The sequence below is a fragment of the Erinaceus europaeus genome, chromosome 10 (assembly GCF_950295315.1).
Source record: "Erinaceus europaeus chromosome 10, mEriEur2.1, whole genome shotgun sequence".
In the NCBI taxonomy this organism is placed as follows: domain Eukaryota; kingdom Metazoa; phylum Chordata; class Mammalia; order Eulipotyphla; family Erinaceidae; genus Erinaceus; species Erinaceus europaeus.
In genome coordinates, this window is record NC_080171.1 from 123,739,407 (window position 1) to 123,752,352 (window position 12,946).

Here is a 12,946-nt window from a genome sequence, read left to right on the forward strand (position 1 = left end):
AGGTTACTGGTGGGGCTCAGGCCTAAATAACAACTCTGCCATTCTTGGTGACTTTTATTTTTTTAGAGAGAAAATGGGGGGGCGGGAAGGAGTCTGGGAGAAAGAAGAACACCTGTAACCCTGCTCCACCACTTACAAAGCTTCCCCTAACAGGTGGGACTGAGGTCTTGAATCTGGTCCTTACATGGAAGGTAAGGTGTGCTTTTATCAGCTTTACAGTTGAGGCAGCACTCAGTCCATTAAGAAAAGTTTATAAAAGATAAAATTTGGGTGAGGCTTTTCAAGGCTAAAATAAATAACATCATAGGTATTCATCAGAGGAATATGCAATATTCCTTTATATCAATTTTAAATGTATAGATAGATACTTAGTCTGGTTAAGCTTTAAAGTATTGCAGAAATTTTTAAAAAAAATCACTGGGTGTCGGGCAGTAGCGCAGCAGGTTAAGAGCACATGACACAAAGTGCAAGGACTGGCACATGGATCCCGGTTCGGGCCCCCGGCTCCCCACCTGCAGGGGAGTCGCTTCACAGGTGGTGAAGCAGGTCTGCAGGTGTGTCTATCTTTCTCTCCCCCAGTCTTCCCCCTCCTCTCTCCATTTCTCTCTGTCCTATCCAACAACGACTACAACAATAACAACTACAACAATAAAACAAGGGCAACAAAAGGGAATAAATAAATATTAAATAATAATAACAATAAATAATCCTGGAGGCAAAAAAAAAAAAAAAACACTAAGGAATCTTTAGAACTTTTCTCCAGACACTCCAAAAGTACTGACATCATAGTCAGCAGTAACTTTACAAGAGTATATTAAGAGTGCTATAAACAGCTTCAAAGAATAGTTTAAACAAATGACTAAATTATGTTATACTTTGTGAGAACAAGAATTAGTATGTGTTAATTATGTGTTATATACACTGAGCTCCTTCAGCTAAAAGAAACTATAATTATTATAAAATAGCCAGTGAGATACATCCTATTTAGGAGATTAAAAAAAAAATTTTTGTACGTCCACGTAAGATTCATGGATTACAGGGCCAAAAGATATCAATGTTCAAGAAAAGAAAGATGTACATATATAATCCAATTATTTCCGCATAAAAAATCTCAAATGTGGTCTGGGCGGTGGCGCAGCGGATAAAGTACTGGACTAACAAGCGTGAGGCCCTGAGTCCAATCCCCGGCAGCACATGTAGAGCGACGTCTGCCTCTTTCTCTCGCCTCTATCTTCTACATGGATAAATAAAACTAAAACTTTTAAAAGATAAATAAATAAAAGCTTAAAATTTCGCACGTTTTTGTATGACTCTAAATAGGTACGGCTTTCTAAAGGATAATCTTTGGAGGTTGTGCTGCTTTAAACTCAGTAATTCAGAATAATGCAAACTCTGAAACAATGCTATAAGTGGCCTGCATGCAGATGAAAATATTTAAAGACACTGAATAAACAGTCCTCTGATTTGATCTAATGGACTAAATAAGCCCGTAATTATTTTGGAGTACAGAGAAATTTTCAGTACAACTGATATATTTCTTAGTTAATCAACTTGACTTACATCTGATAAGTAGCAGTTGAACATTCACCCACACTTCCTAAAGTAAGAAAACAAAGTGGGAACAGCGGCACAGAAACGCAGACATTGTGGCAGGAGAAAGTAGAGAGTCTGCTGAGGTCTGTGTGTGGGCCCCAGAGTAACGCACTGAGCAGGTGCGCGCTTTCCCTTGCCAAGAACCCAAGGTAAAGTCAGAGGTCACCATCCGCACGGGGAAGCTTCTTGAGTGGTGGAGCAGTGCTGCAAGTGCCTCTCCTTCTCTGTCTCTCACTATCACAACAAAAGAAAAAATGGCCACCAGGAGTAGGAGCTGTGCAGGCACCAAGCCCAGCAATATAAAATCAAAGAAGTATATAAGCGGGAGTCGGGCGGTGGCGCAGCGGGTTAAGCGCACATGGCGCAAAGCACAAGGACCGGCTTAAGGGTCCCAGTTCAAGCCCCCGGCTCCCCACCTGCAGGGGAGTCGCTTCACAGGCAGTGAAGCAGGTCTGCAGGTGTCAGTCTTTCTCTCCCCTTCTCTGTCTTCCCCTCCTCTCTCTATTTCTCTCTGTCCTATTTAACAGTGATGACATCAATAACAACAAAAATAACTACAACAATGAAAAACAAGGAAAACAAAAGGGCAAATAAATAAATAATTTTTTTTAAAAAGATGTATATAAGCACATGCAAGATTACATCACACTGCAGAGAACCACAGAGGGGGACATAAAAAGATGATGCTTCACTTAATAAGCTATGAGGTTCACTTGAAATTTCAAAGGTTTGGGCTGGAGTACATCGAATAATGGTTATGCAAAGAGACTCTCATGCCTGAGACTCCAAAATCCCAGGTTCACTACCCCCAATCACATAAGCCAGAACTGAGCAGTGCTCTGATATAAAAACAAAAATAAATTTAGGGGGCTGGGTGGTAGCACAGCGGGTGAAGCGCACATGGCACTAAGTGCAAGGACCGGCGTAAAAACCCCGGTTCGAGCCCTCCGTTACCCACCTGCAGGGGAGTCGCTTCACAGGCGGTGAAGCAGGTCTGCACGTGTCTGTCTTTCTCTCCCCCTCTGTCTTTTCCATCTCTCGATTTCTCTGTCCTATCCAACAACAACAGCTGTAACAACAATAACCACCACCACAAGGGCAACAAAAATGGGGAAAATGGCCTCCTGGAGCAGTGGATTTGTAGTGCTGGCACCGAGCCCCAGCGATAACCCTCGAGGCTAAATAAATAAATAAATAATAAAAATTAGATTACTGAACGATTCATTACAGATGATCAAAAAATATTCAGTCTTCCTATCAGCATCAGAACAATAATCATGAGACCAAAGATAAGGAAATGGAATAAGACCAAAGACATTTAGTGTATCCATAATCTCTGTCAAAAGCAAAAAAGAAACATTACTTACGCTAACTGTCTTGTCCAAAGATGGAAATAATTCCTCAAGTACTGGATGTGCTCTGGCTGAACCCCTGTGATGATGACAGCAGTAAAGCTGTCTTTCTCCTTCTCCTCCAAGATAAGATGATGTAGAAATCTTTCATCGTCATTTGTAATGTGAACAGAATCAGAAGGCTAGAGTGAATATAAATACAACAGGTCAAACAGTTTCACATCTGACTTTTTTTTTTTTTTTTTGCCTCCAGGGTTACTGCTAGGGCTCAGTGCCTGCACCACGCATCCACTGCTCCTGGAGGCTGTTTTTCCCCTTTTGTTGCCCTTGTTGTGTACCGTTGTTGTTGTTGTTGTTGTTAATATTATTGTTGTTGGATAGGACAGAGAGAAATGGAGAGGAGAGGAAGACAGCGAGGAGAGAAAGACAGACCCCTGCAGACCTGCTTCACCGCCTGTGAAGTGACTCCCCTGCAGGTGGGGAACCAGGGGCTCGAACCGGGATCCTTAGCCGGTCCTTGCGCTTTGCACCACATGCGCTTAACCTGCTGCCCTACCACCCAGCCCCCTACATTTGATATTTCAACTGTAGTTATTCAGATGACATTTACAACTTCTAGTGTGATTCAACTGCAAAGTATCAAAAACAACCTTCAAAAAACTTTGGGGAGGGTCCAGGCAGTGGCGCACCTGGTTGAGCACACACATTACAGTGCACAAGGACCCAGGTTCAAGCCCCTGGTCCCCACCTGCAGGGGAATATTTCACAAATGGTGAAGCAGGGCTGCAAGTGTCTGTCTCTCTCCTTCTCTGTCTACCCCACTCCTCTCAATTTCTGTCTCTATCCAATAATAAATTAAAAAAAAAAAAAAAAAAAACACTTTGGGACAAAATGGCCAAATCTAAATCAGTTTTTTTTACAAAAACTGTTAAATTGAAATATTTAAAGGTGCATCTTATACCAAAATACAAAACTGATTTTATAATAAAGGAAACTATAAAGAAAAATACTGAGTCTAAGGCTGCCAGAAATAATTGGGAACACATACCTAAGTTAATTAAGTTCGTGGGTGGGATATCTACCACTTAACTTGCTCAAGTTCAATGACTAGTCATCCATGTGAAAGAAAATGGCAAGCTGAAAGAACTACTGCTCAAAAAGAAGTAAAAATCGGGAGTTGGAAAGTAGTGCAGCAGGTTAAGTATGTAGCACGAAGCCAAGGACTGGCATAAGGATCCTAGCTCAAGCCCCCGACTCCCCACCTGCAGGGGAGTCACAAGTGGTGAAGCAGGTCTGCAGGTGTCTGTCTTTCCCCTTCTCTATCTTCCTCTCCTCCCTCCATTTCTCTCTGTCCTATCCAACAACAATGACATCAATAACAACAATATTAACTATAACAATAAAACAAGGGCAACAAAAGGGAATAAATATATATATATATATATATATATATATATATATATATATATATATATATATATATATATATATAAAAAGAACAAGAAGTAAAAATCACCGGGGATCCAATTGACAGTCAGCGGGTATCTACAGCTTGCAGAATGCACAACGAAGGGGACTAGCGGGTCTGCGGCTGTAGGCAGGAATGATCTATCTCTCGGGGTCGGGTGGTGGTAAGACAGTAGGCTGTTCAGTTACCAAAGTCTAGTCCCCAGGCTCCAAGTCCAGGGGAAGCTTCCTGGGAGCCAGAAAAGCACTGCAGATGTCTGTCCTCTCTGCCCCCTCGCCCCCCCACACACACAATGTGTCTGTCTCTACATCAAGAAAAGAAATTGCCACCAGGAATAGTGGAGTTAGGAACTGAGCCCCCAGTGATAACCCGGGTAGCAATAAAAGTAAACTAAGCTTTAAAAAAATATGTGAACTTCTTAATGTTTATTATGAATCTCTATGAATCAAGCATATGGTTCAGAGGTCGCTCGTTCAACAACTGGCACTACCTAAAGGCAGAACAGAGCAGGGCTCTGCTTCCTCTCAAAAATGCATACACAAAGGCATCTACTACACGTGCTGTGACATATATGAACTTACTTGGGTAAAAATAACTATACTGAGGAAGCGGGTCCATTTCTACTTTGTTCCAGCTTCAGTATTTCTTGAGAAGATGCTGACTGATAGAACTACTGTCATTAAGATCATGCATGTCTTCCATGTTTTTCCAAAGCAGATGTCAATGCATTGAGCCTCTTGTGCTGGACCCCGGCAGCACATGTGCCGGAATGACGCTGTGCGCGTGGTTCTCACTGACAAACAGTTAAAACAAGCCGCTCACTTGTTTCTCTCAAGCTCTTTTTCTTTTTTTCTTTTCTGTTCTGACCTGAGCCCTGCTCAGCTCTGGCTTATGGCGGTGCAGGGGACTGAACCTGGGACTCTGGAGCTTCGGGCATGAGGGTCTCTCTGCAGAACCATGATGCTGTCTACTCGGACCCCCCACCCCCAGCTCATTTTCTACCACTACTTTCTACTCTAACTCTACAACTATTATATTACTAGGTTGTTGGAAATCATTACATATTTTTGCATAGAAAAAAATATATTAAGTGACTTTTCCAAAAACCTAGTATAAAGATTAAAAATTCAACTCAATGTGTGTGTGTGGGGGGGGGGTTACATTCTCAGGAGCACTTTTCATAAAGTTTTATTTAGAAGTGAGAGGTAAGTTGTATGAAGACTTACAGCCTAAGAAACCATATACATTTATTTTCTTCAAGTTTGGGAGCTACTCTCTGCCCTAATCCAGCTTTCCAGCCCTAGTCTCAACTCTTGACTACATCTTCTTAGACAATGTTTTTACTCCACCTGCATGTTAACTATCAGGCTCAACAAAATTTACTCAAGTCATGGGGCCCTAGGAACATACCTACACTTCCTAGCTTCTTTCCACCCTAATATTCCTATTCTCATCTGTTGTATGCCTACTTTTTGCTTCCTGTTTTTATTTAATTGTATTGTTTTATATTGCTTATAGCTTGCCGATTCCAGCCACCAAGTTGCAGGTGCTCCTATGATACCATCCTGGCTTCCCTGTACAGAGACGCCCTCACCATGTGTCCTGGAATCTCCCCTCCCCCAGAGCCCTGCCTCACTAGGGACAGACAGACACAGGCTGGGGATGTGGATCCACCTGCCAACACCCATGTCCAGCAGAGAAGCAATGACAGAAGCCAGAACTCCCACCTTCTGCTCCCCATAAAGGATTTGGGTCCCTGCTCCCAGAGGGGGAGAAATGTCAGGGGAGGATGCCCAGAGGGCTCTGAGCTCCAACTCCATGAGGACCCCAAGACCCAGAGAGAGAAGAAGAAAAAAGGAAGGACATTCGGAAGTAGTTCCAGGTGTAGGTGTGACTCAGAAAGGAAGAGAATGCAGGACCATAGAAAAAAATGGATATAAAGTGATAGAAATAATAGTCAGCCCATATCTGTTATCTTGGGGAAACTACTGTAGTTTCCAGTGAGGGAATGGTAATACAGAACTCTGTGTGGAATTAGATCTCTGTTGTATCATAATTTTTGCAAATCACAAATAAAAATAATTAAGTCAATTTGCCATATAAATGACCACTTGGTATTCACATTATAAAAGGAAATAGAATAAAAATCAAACAATTTTATCTGAGAATCCTATAGCCTGAAAAAATTGTACAGAGGAGGAGGAAATGGGGAGGAAGGGGGAGAAGAGACGGGGCAGAGAAAGAGAGATGACCAACAGCAGTCGCTCAGAGAGAAACTGCAAACCCGCTTCTGGCTCTGCCATCAGCCCAGAGTAGCAGCTCAATAAGCGAGAAGGGAGAGGGCGCCACACCTTCCTGTTTCTGATATAGCCGCTGTATATGGCTTCTTTGTTCTTTTCCTTCTTCTCAAAATCTTCTTTAGAAAGTACAAGCTCGTGAACATCTTGGGAATCTGTAGGCTTGCTTATCATCTGTTAAATATTTTTAAAACAGTACTTTAAGAATTCAAATTAAGTCAAATTAGCTAACACATTTAGACCAGATAAACCTGAAGAATATCTAACCAACTCCCATCTACAAGGATCGTTTCCTTTTTAACTTACTCTGGCAGACTGTCCAACAAAGAAAACAGCTTGCTTGCCCCCGACACCAAAGTAGGAAATGTCACTATTCAGACTACGCGGCACCGGCACTGGACGCACATATCCCGAATGGTCACTGAAACAAAACACGATGTTAATGCAGGGCTGTCAACAAGTCCCGTGGAAGCCAACGAAGATATCTGCAGCCTGTACAAGTACTTAAAAAAACAGCCCTGAGCTAGTAAAAGAATCAGAGTAAGAAGACAAGACATCACTACCACAATAAAACAACAAAAGGGAATCAATCAATCAATCAATCAATAAATGTTTACCAAAAATAAAGACAAGACATCACCCACTCATGGCTCTTTTTCTTTTTTTAATCTTCATTTATTTATTGGATACGGACAGCCAGAAATTGAGATGGGAGAGACAGAGAGGGAGAAAGACAGAGACACCTGCAGCCCTACTTTACTACTTGTGAAGCTTTCCCCCTGCAGTAGGGGACTGGGGAGCTTGAATCCGGGTCCTAGCACACTACAAAATATGCAGTCAGCCAGGTGCACCACCACCCGGGGTCAGGAACCTTACAGTGTACCCACCCAACCGGCTGAATGAGGACTCTGAGAAGTCGATAGTCTTAGGCCAATTCTACAAAACCATACACTTAGCAGAAGGGATAAACATGTGTGTCCTCACTTACTTTTCTGATTCCATGCCCTTCTAATTCTACCTCTTCAAAATTACTTACTCTTCAAACCTTTCAAAGAGTCCTGACTGAACAGTAACTAGAATTGAAGCAAAGGCAGCCTTAGTTTCATGTGTCACAACAAATGAAGCTCACACTGCACTGTAACAACACTCTGGAGAGCAGGCAACTTCGGTCTCTCCAAATACAGGCAACATCTCCAAGGAAACCATTTCTAACATCAGAAATAAACAAAACTGGAGAGGAGGCTAAAACCACTACTACACTCAGTGGGAAAGTTAACAAGGAGATAGGGCACAGCTCACAAACACCGTAAGAAAACAAAGTATATTCAGAGTTTATCTATAAGAAATAACAAAAGAGAAAAACAGAAAATATCAAAGTAGGTCTAAATCACATTACTAGAAGAAAACAGCTCATTTCTTTTTTTACAATTTTTGTTAAATTTTATTATTACTGTGTTTTTACCAGAGCACTGCTCAGTTCTGGCTTATGGTGGCAGAGGGGACTGAACCTGAGACTTTGGAGCCACAGGCATGATAGTCTCTGTATAACCGTTATGTTATCTACATCCATGTAGGATAATATCTAACATGTTTAAGGTGGTTTCAAAAAGAGAGAAAAGACTATATTACAGCTGCAAAAATTCTTGAATAGAGCCCAGAGTAAAGAAAAAGAAATTCAAATCACAGTAAAAAACAAAAACAGAAAAGAACTAGAAAACGGGGGGGGGGGGGGGGGAGGAGGGGGGGAGGGCGGTGGCGCAGCGGGTTAGGCGCAGGTGGCACAAAGCGCAGGGACCGGCGTAAGGATCCCGGTTAGAGCTCCCGGCTCCCCACCTGCAGGGGAGTCGCTTCACAGGCGGTGAAGCAGGTCTGCAGGTGTCTGTCTTTCTCTCCTTCTCTCCGTCTTCCCCTCCTCTCTCCATTTCTCTCTGTCCTATCCATCAACAATGACATCAACAACAACAACAATAACTACAACAATAAAACAACAAAGGCAACAAAAGGGAGGGAAAAAAGAACTAGAAAACAGCCTAGAAGATAAGACTTAGAACAGTGTCACAGGTTCTGATGGTGATAGTAAAAGATAGTGTAATATGGTCCCCCAAGTGCCCAGATAAAAATGCCATTCTACACTGTGAGCCAGAGTTAAGAAAGGGATGTACAGGGTCTGCCCAGACAGCTCACCTGCAAGGGCACCTACTTCAGCTAGTATATGACCACAGGGGTTGGCAGCCCAGGAGAAAGCTTCAGTGTTGTGGATGTATAAACAACAACAACAAAGAAACATTTCTAGAAGCACAGTATAACGTGCTGATTATCACAATGTGGTAGTAGCAAAGATGAATTTTAAACATGCTAGATACATATAAGTATCTAAGAGGAACAATGCACAAAATTTTTTAATTTTTTTTATTAACTTTACTGGATAGAGACAGAAATCAAGAGAAGGGGTGATAGAGAGAGACAGAGAGACACCTGCAGGACTGCTTCACCACTTGAAAAGCTTTCCCCCTGCAGGCAGCAACTGGGAGCTTAAACCTGGGTCCTTGTAACATGTGCACGCAACCAGGTATGCCACCACCGGCCCCACAGATAGAATTTCTTTAAGATGATACTGTAATGCTGAGCAAAACAGTGGTCTGGGAAAAAAGTGATCAGAACTACAGTGCCTCAAAGCATGGAAGGGATGAGTACTTTCAACTGAAGTTAAAGCCAAATGTTCATTTTTAAATTTCCAAGATAATCAAGAAAAATGTTTGAATTCTAAACTATTAAAGAGGAAGTATGAAAAAACGTTCAAGTCCCTGATTGTCAGAGAAATGCAAATAAAGACAACAGTGAGATGCCACTTCACTCCTGTGAGAATGTCACACATCAGAAACAGCAGCAGCAAATGCTGGAGAGGTTGTGGGGACAAAGGACCCTCCTGCGCTGCTGGTGGGAATGTCAGTGGGTCCAGCCCCACAGTCTGGAGAACTTTCAGAAGCTAGAAGTGGACCTGCCTGTGACCCTGCAATTCCTCTCCTGGGGACAGAGCCTAAGGAACTCAACACGCCCATCCAAAAAGATCTGTGTGCACCTGTGTTCATAGCAGCACAATGTGTAATAGCCACATCCTGGAAACAACCCAGGTGTCCAACAACAGATGAGTGGCTGAGCAAGTTGTACTCTATATACACAGTGGAATACTACTCAGCTATGAAAAATGGTGAATTCATCTTTTTCACATGATAGTGGAACAGGGCCTAGGTAGGGGGTTAGTGCAATGTAGAAAACTGAAATATTACACATGCCAACTACTGTTTGACTGTCTACTGTAAACCATTAATCCCCTCAATAAAGAAAGTAAATAATAAATTTTTTTAAATATATTTTTTAAATTTTAAAAATATTTATTCCCTTTCATTGATCTTGTTTTATTATAGCTATTACTGTTATTCTTTGTTGTTATTGATATCATCGTTGTTGGATAGGACAGAGAAATGGGAGAAATAGAGAGAGGAGGGGAAGACAGAGGGGAGGGGAGAAGAGAAAGACAGACACCTGCAGACCTGCTTCACTGCTTGTGAAGCGACTCCCCTGCAGGTGGGGAGCCGGGAGCTCGAACCGGGATCCTTACACTGGTCCTTGCGCCACCTGTGCTTAACCTGCTTAACCCGCTGCGCCACCTCCTGACTTCCTAAAAGATAGTATTTTAAAGCCAATTATAGAAAGTAGGCATCTGAGCATTGCATCATTCTAAAATTTCAACGTTTCTGTTTGTTTGAAAGTGTCCATATCATGTCAAGACAAAGAATACTGTTCCAGAAGCACCAAGACTCAGTTTGTGGGTCTGTCTGTTACATGTCATGCAACCAGTAAGGTTAGGAATCAACTAGCTTAATGACCCTGCTCCCCCAGACCTCCTTCTCCCCATGACATTCTAAGTCTTAAATCTAAGGAAGACCCGAGGGCTCAGGAATTGCAGAAATGAGCACACAAGTGTGCTGCTGGCTGTAATAGTACATTTCAGGACTGATCCTTAAGTCGGGGTGGTTTTCCTTGACACAGAAACAGCAAGAATGCCAAGCACATGACTGAAGCATGCAACACAGCTTAAATGGCCAAGACCTGTGGGTCACCGTTCCTACTACAAGCTGAAGGGCCTAACTGTCACTGACAGGAGACTGGACAGGGGAGCTGCTGCAGTGTACACGCAGTGGAACAGAGCTGCTGCAGTGTACACGCAGTGGAACAGTGCTCCCTAAATGTCACTGACAGGAGACTGGATGAGGAGCTGCCGCAGTGTACACACAGTGGAACAGAGCTGCTGCAGTGTACACACAATGGAACAGAGCTGCTGCAGTGTACACGCAGTGGAACAGAGCTGCTGCAGTGTACACACAGTGGAACAGTGCTCCCTAAGGAGAAATGGGTGCAGCTCAAGCGGTCGTGCTCAGTCAGGTAAATTACGAGCTACATGAACCTGCCCAAAAGGGGGGGGAGGTAGAAGGGGAGAAGAGAAGGAAAAAAAGAAAGTAGCCAAAATGTCTCTAAGACTGTGAAAACTATGGTGACTCCTGATGGTGGGGGAGGGGGAGCACAAAGGACTCTGGTGGTGGGTGTGATTTGAAACTATACCCCGGGCGGTAGCGCAGTGGGTTAAGCACAGGTGGTGCGAAGCGCAAGGACAGGCTTAAGGATCCTGGTTTGAGCCCCCGGATCCCCACCTGTAGGGGGGTCGCTTCACAGGCGGTGAAGCAGGTCTGCAGGTGTCTGTCTTTCTCTCCCCCTCCTCTCTGTCCTATCCAACAACAACAATATCAAATACAACAAGGGCAACAAAAGGGAAAATAAATAAAGAAATGGTTCCCCCATCAAGTAAGCATTAAAAATTAGAAAAAAGTCTAAGGGTTAGGGAAACAGCATAATGGTTATGCAAATAGACTCTTATGCCTGAAGCTCCCAGGTCCCAGATTCAATCTCCCACACCACCATAAGCCAGAGCCAAGCAGTGCTCTGGGGGAAAAAAAATGGGAGGAGAAGAAGTCTAAAATCACTCTGTGTTCTAGATTCTACATCTGCTATTAGACTTATGTTAGTGAGGGGAAGCTATAAAGTACTCAACATAATCCACACATCTCAGTAAATGCAAACTGTTATGGAATGACACACAGCTGTGTAGTTTTAACTTAAGTACTAATCATAAAAATTTTAATATATAATCTAAACAAATATACTTGTAACATCAAAACCTCCAGCACAGCCTCTATAACTGAATATATACTAGAATTTTCATCCTGATTAAAATAATATGCATATAAAATTGAGTACAGTTTCTAACCTTTCAAAGTCACCTTGCCTTGTAAATTTTGACAATCTATACACGGCCCAGTTGTTAAGCTGCTTAGAGGTCATTCCTCTCCCATTATCTATCACTGCAACAGCAGGCTTTCCTTGTATTTCGTCAAAAAGCTAAAACAAAAAAATCAAATATTAAAAATATGAAATGCTAAATACAAAAGGGACTCACACACACATATTTCTATTGCATGGTGTTTCCTATCCCGAGAACAGAATACAGCGCTTTCTTCCTTCCCCATGGCCGGGAAGTGAAAAGAGCGGCCACACAAGCAGGCCGGGAGCCGGCACAGTGGGTAAGATTTTGCATGTAAGAGTATTAAGTCCTGAGTCTGATCTCCAGCATCACATGTACCAGAGTAATGCTCTGGCTCTCATTCATAAATAAATCTTTAAAAAAAAAATTTTTTTTAAAGGCATTTTTTTTAAAGGATGGTTTCACAAAGGCTGCTGAAGGAAGTATAAATTATTACAACTTTCTGGAAGGCACTTCAGCTGTATGAATCAAGGATTTAGAATTCTTCTATGTTTTTAACCCAGAAGTTCCATTTCTCAATATTTACCCTAAGCAACTAACTAGATGCACAAAGATCTACAAGGACATTCATCATGCCAGCATTGTTTACAATGGCAAAAATACAGAAAAAAAGACTCGAGAAGCTCAACAACAGTAACCGATGGTACCAGACAGCTGTCTAAATAGCAGCCGAGTCACACTGCAGAGTGACCGACCGTAAGGCAGAGCTTCTCGATGCTGCTTTGAGGAAGCAGATGAAATGAAGTGCGCTGTGTGGCCACACATCTCTGCGCACAGGTAGGAGGCACATGGAGAAACAGGTGACGGATGAAAGGTGTCAAACAGTCTGCTTTAGGTTACCTTTCTCTTTCTCCTCCCA

General features: G+C 42.6%; 1 protein-coding gene across 3 annotated transcripts in view; it reads right to left on the reverse strand.

Annotated features, from left to right (window-relative positions):
- The window catches only part of SMCHD1 (structural maintenance of chromosomes flexible hinge domain containing 1), a 110,847-nt gene that overhangs the window by 81,239 nt on the left and 16,662 nt on the right, over nucleotides 1-12,946 (reverse strand). For all 3 annotated transcript variants that reach the window (XM_060200763.1, XM_060200762.1, XM_060200764.1), the window contains exons 5-8: nucleotides 12,034-12,164; nucleotides 7,017-7,131; nucleotides 6,765-6,884; nucleotides 2,961-3,127 (exon numbers count right to left, since the gene is read on the reverse strand). In XM_060200763.1, coding sequence (XP_060056746.1) covers nucleotides 2,961-3,127; nucleotides 6,765-6,884; nucleotides 7,017-7,131; nucleotides 12,034-12,164 — 533 coding nt within the window. The remainder of the gene's footprint in view (nucleotides 1-2,960; nucleotides 3,128-6,764; nucleotides 6,885-7,016; nucleotides 7,132-12,033; nucleotides 12,165-12,946) is intronic.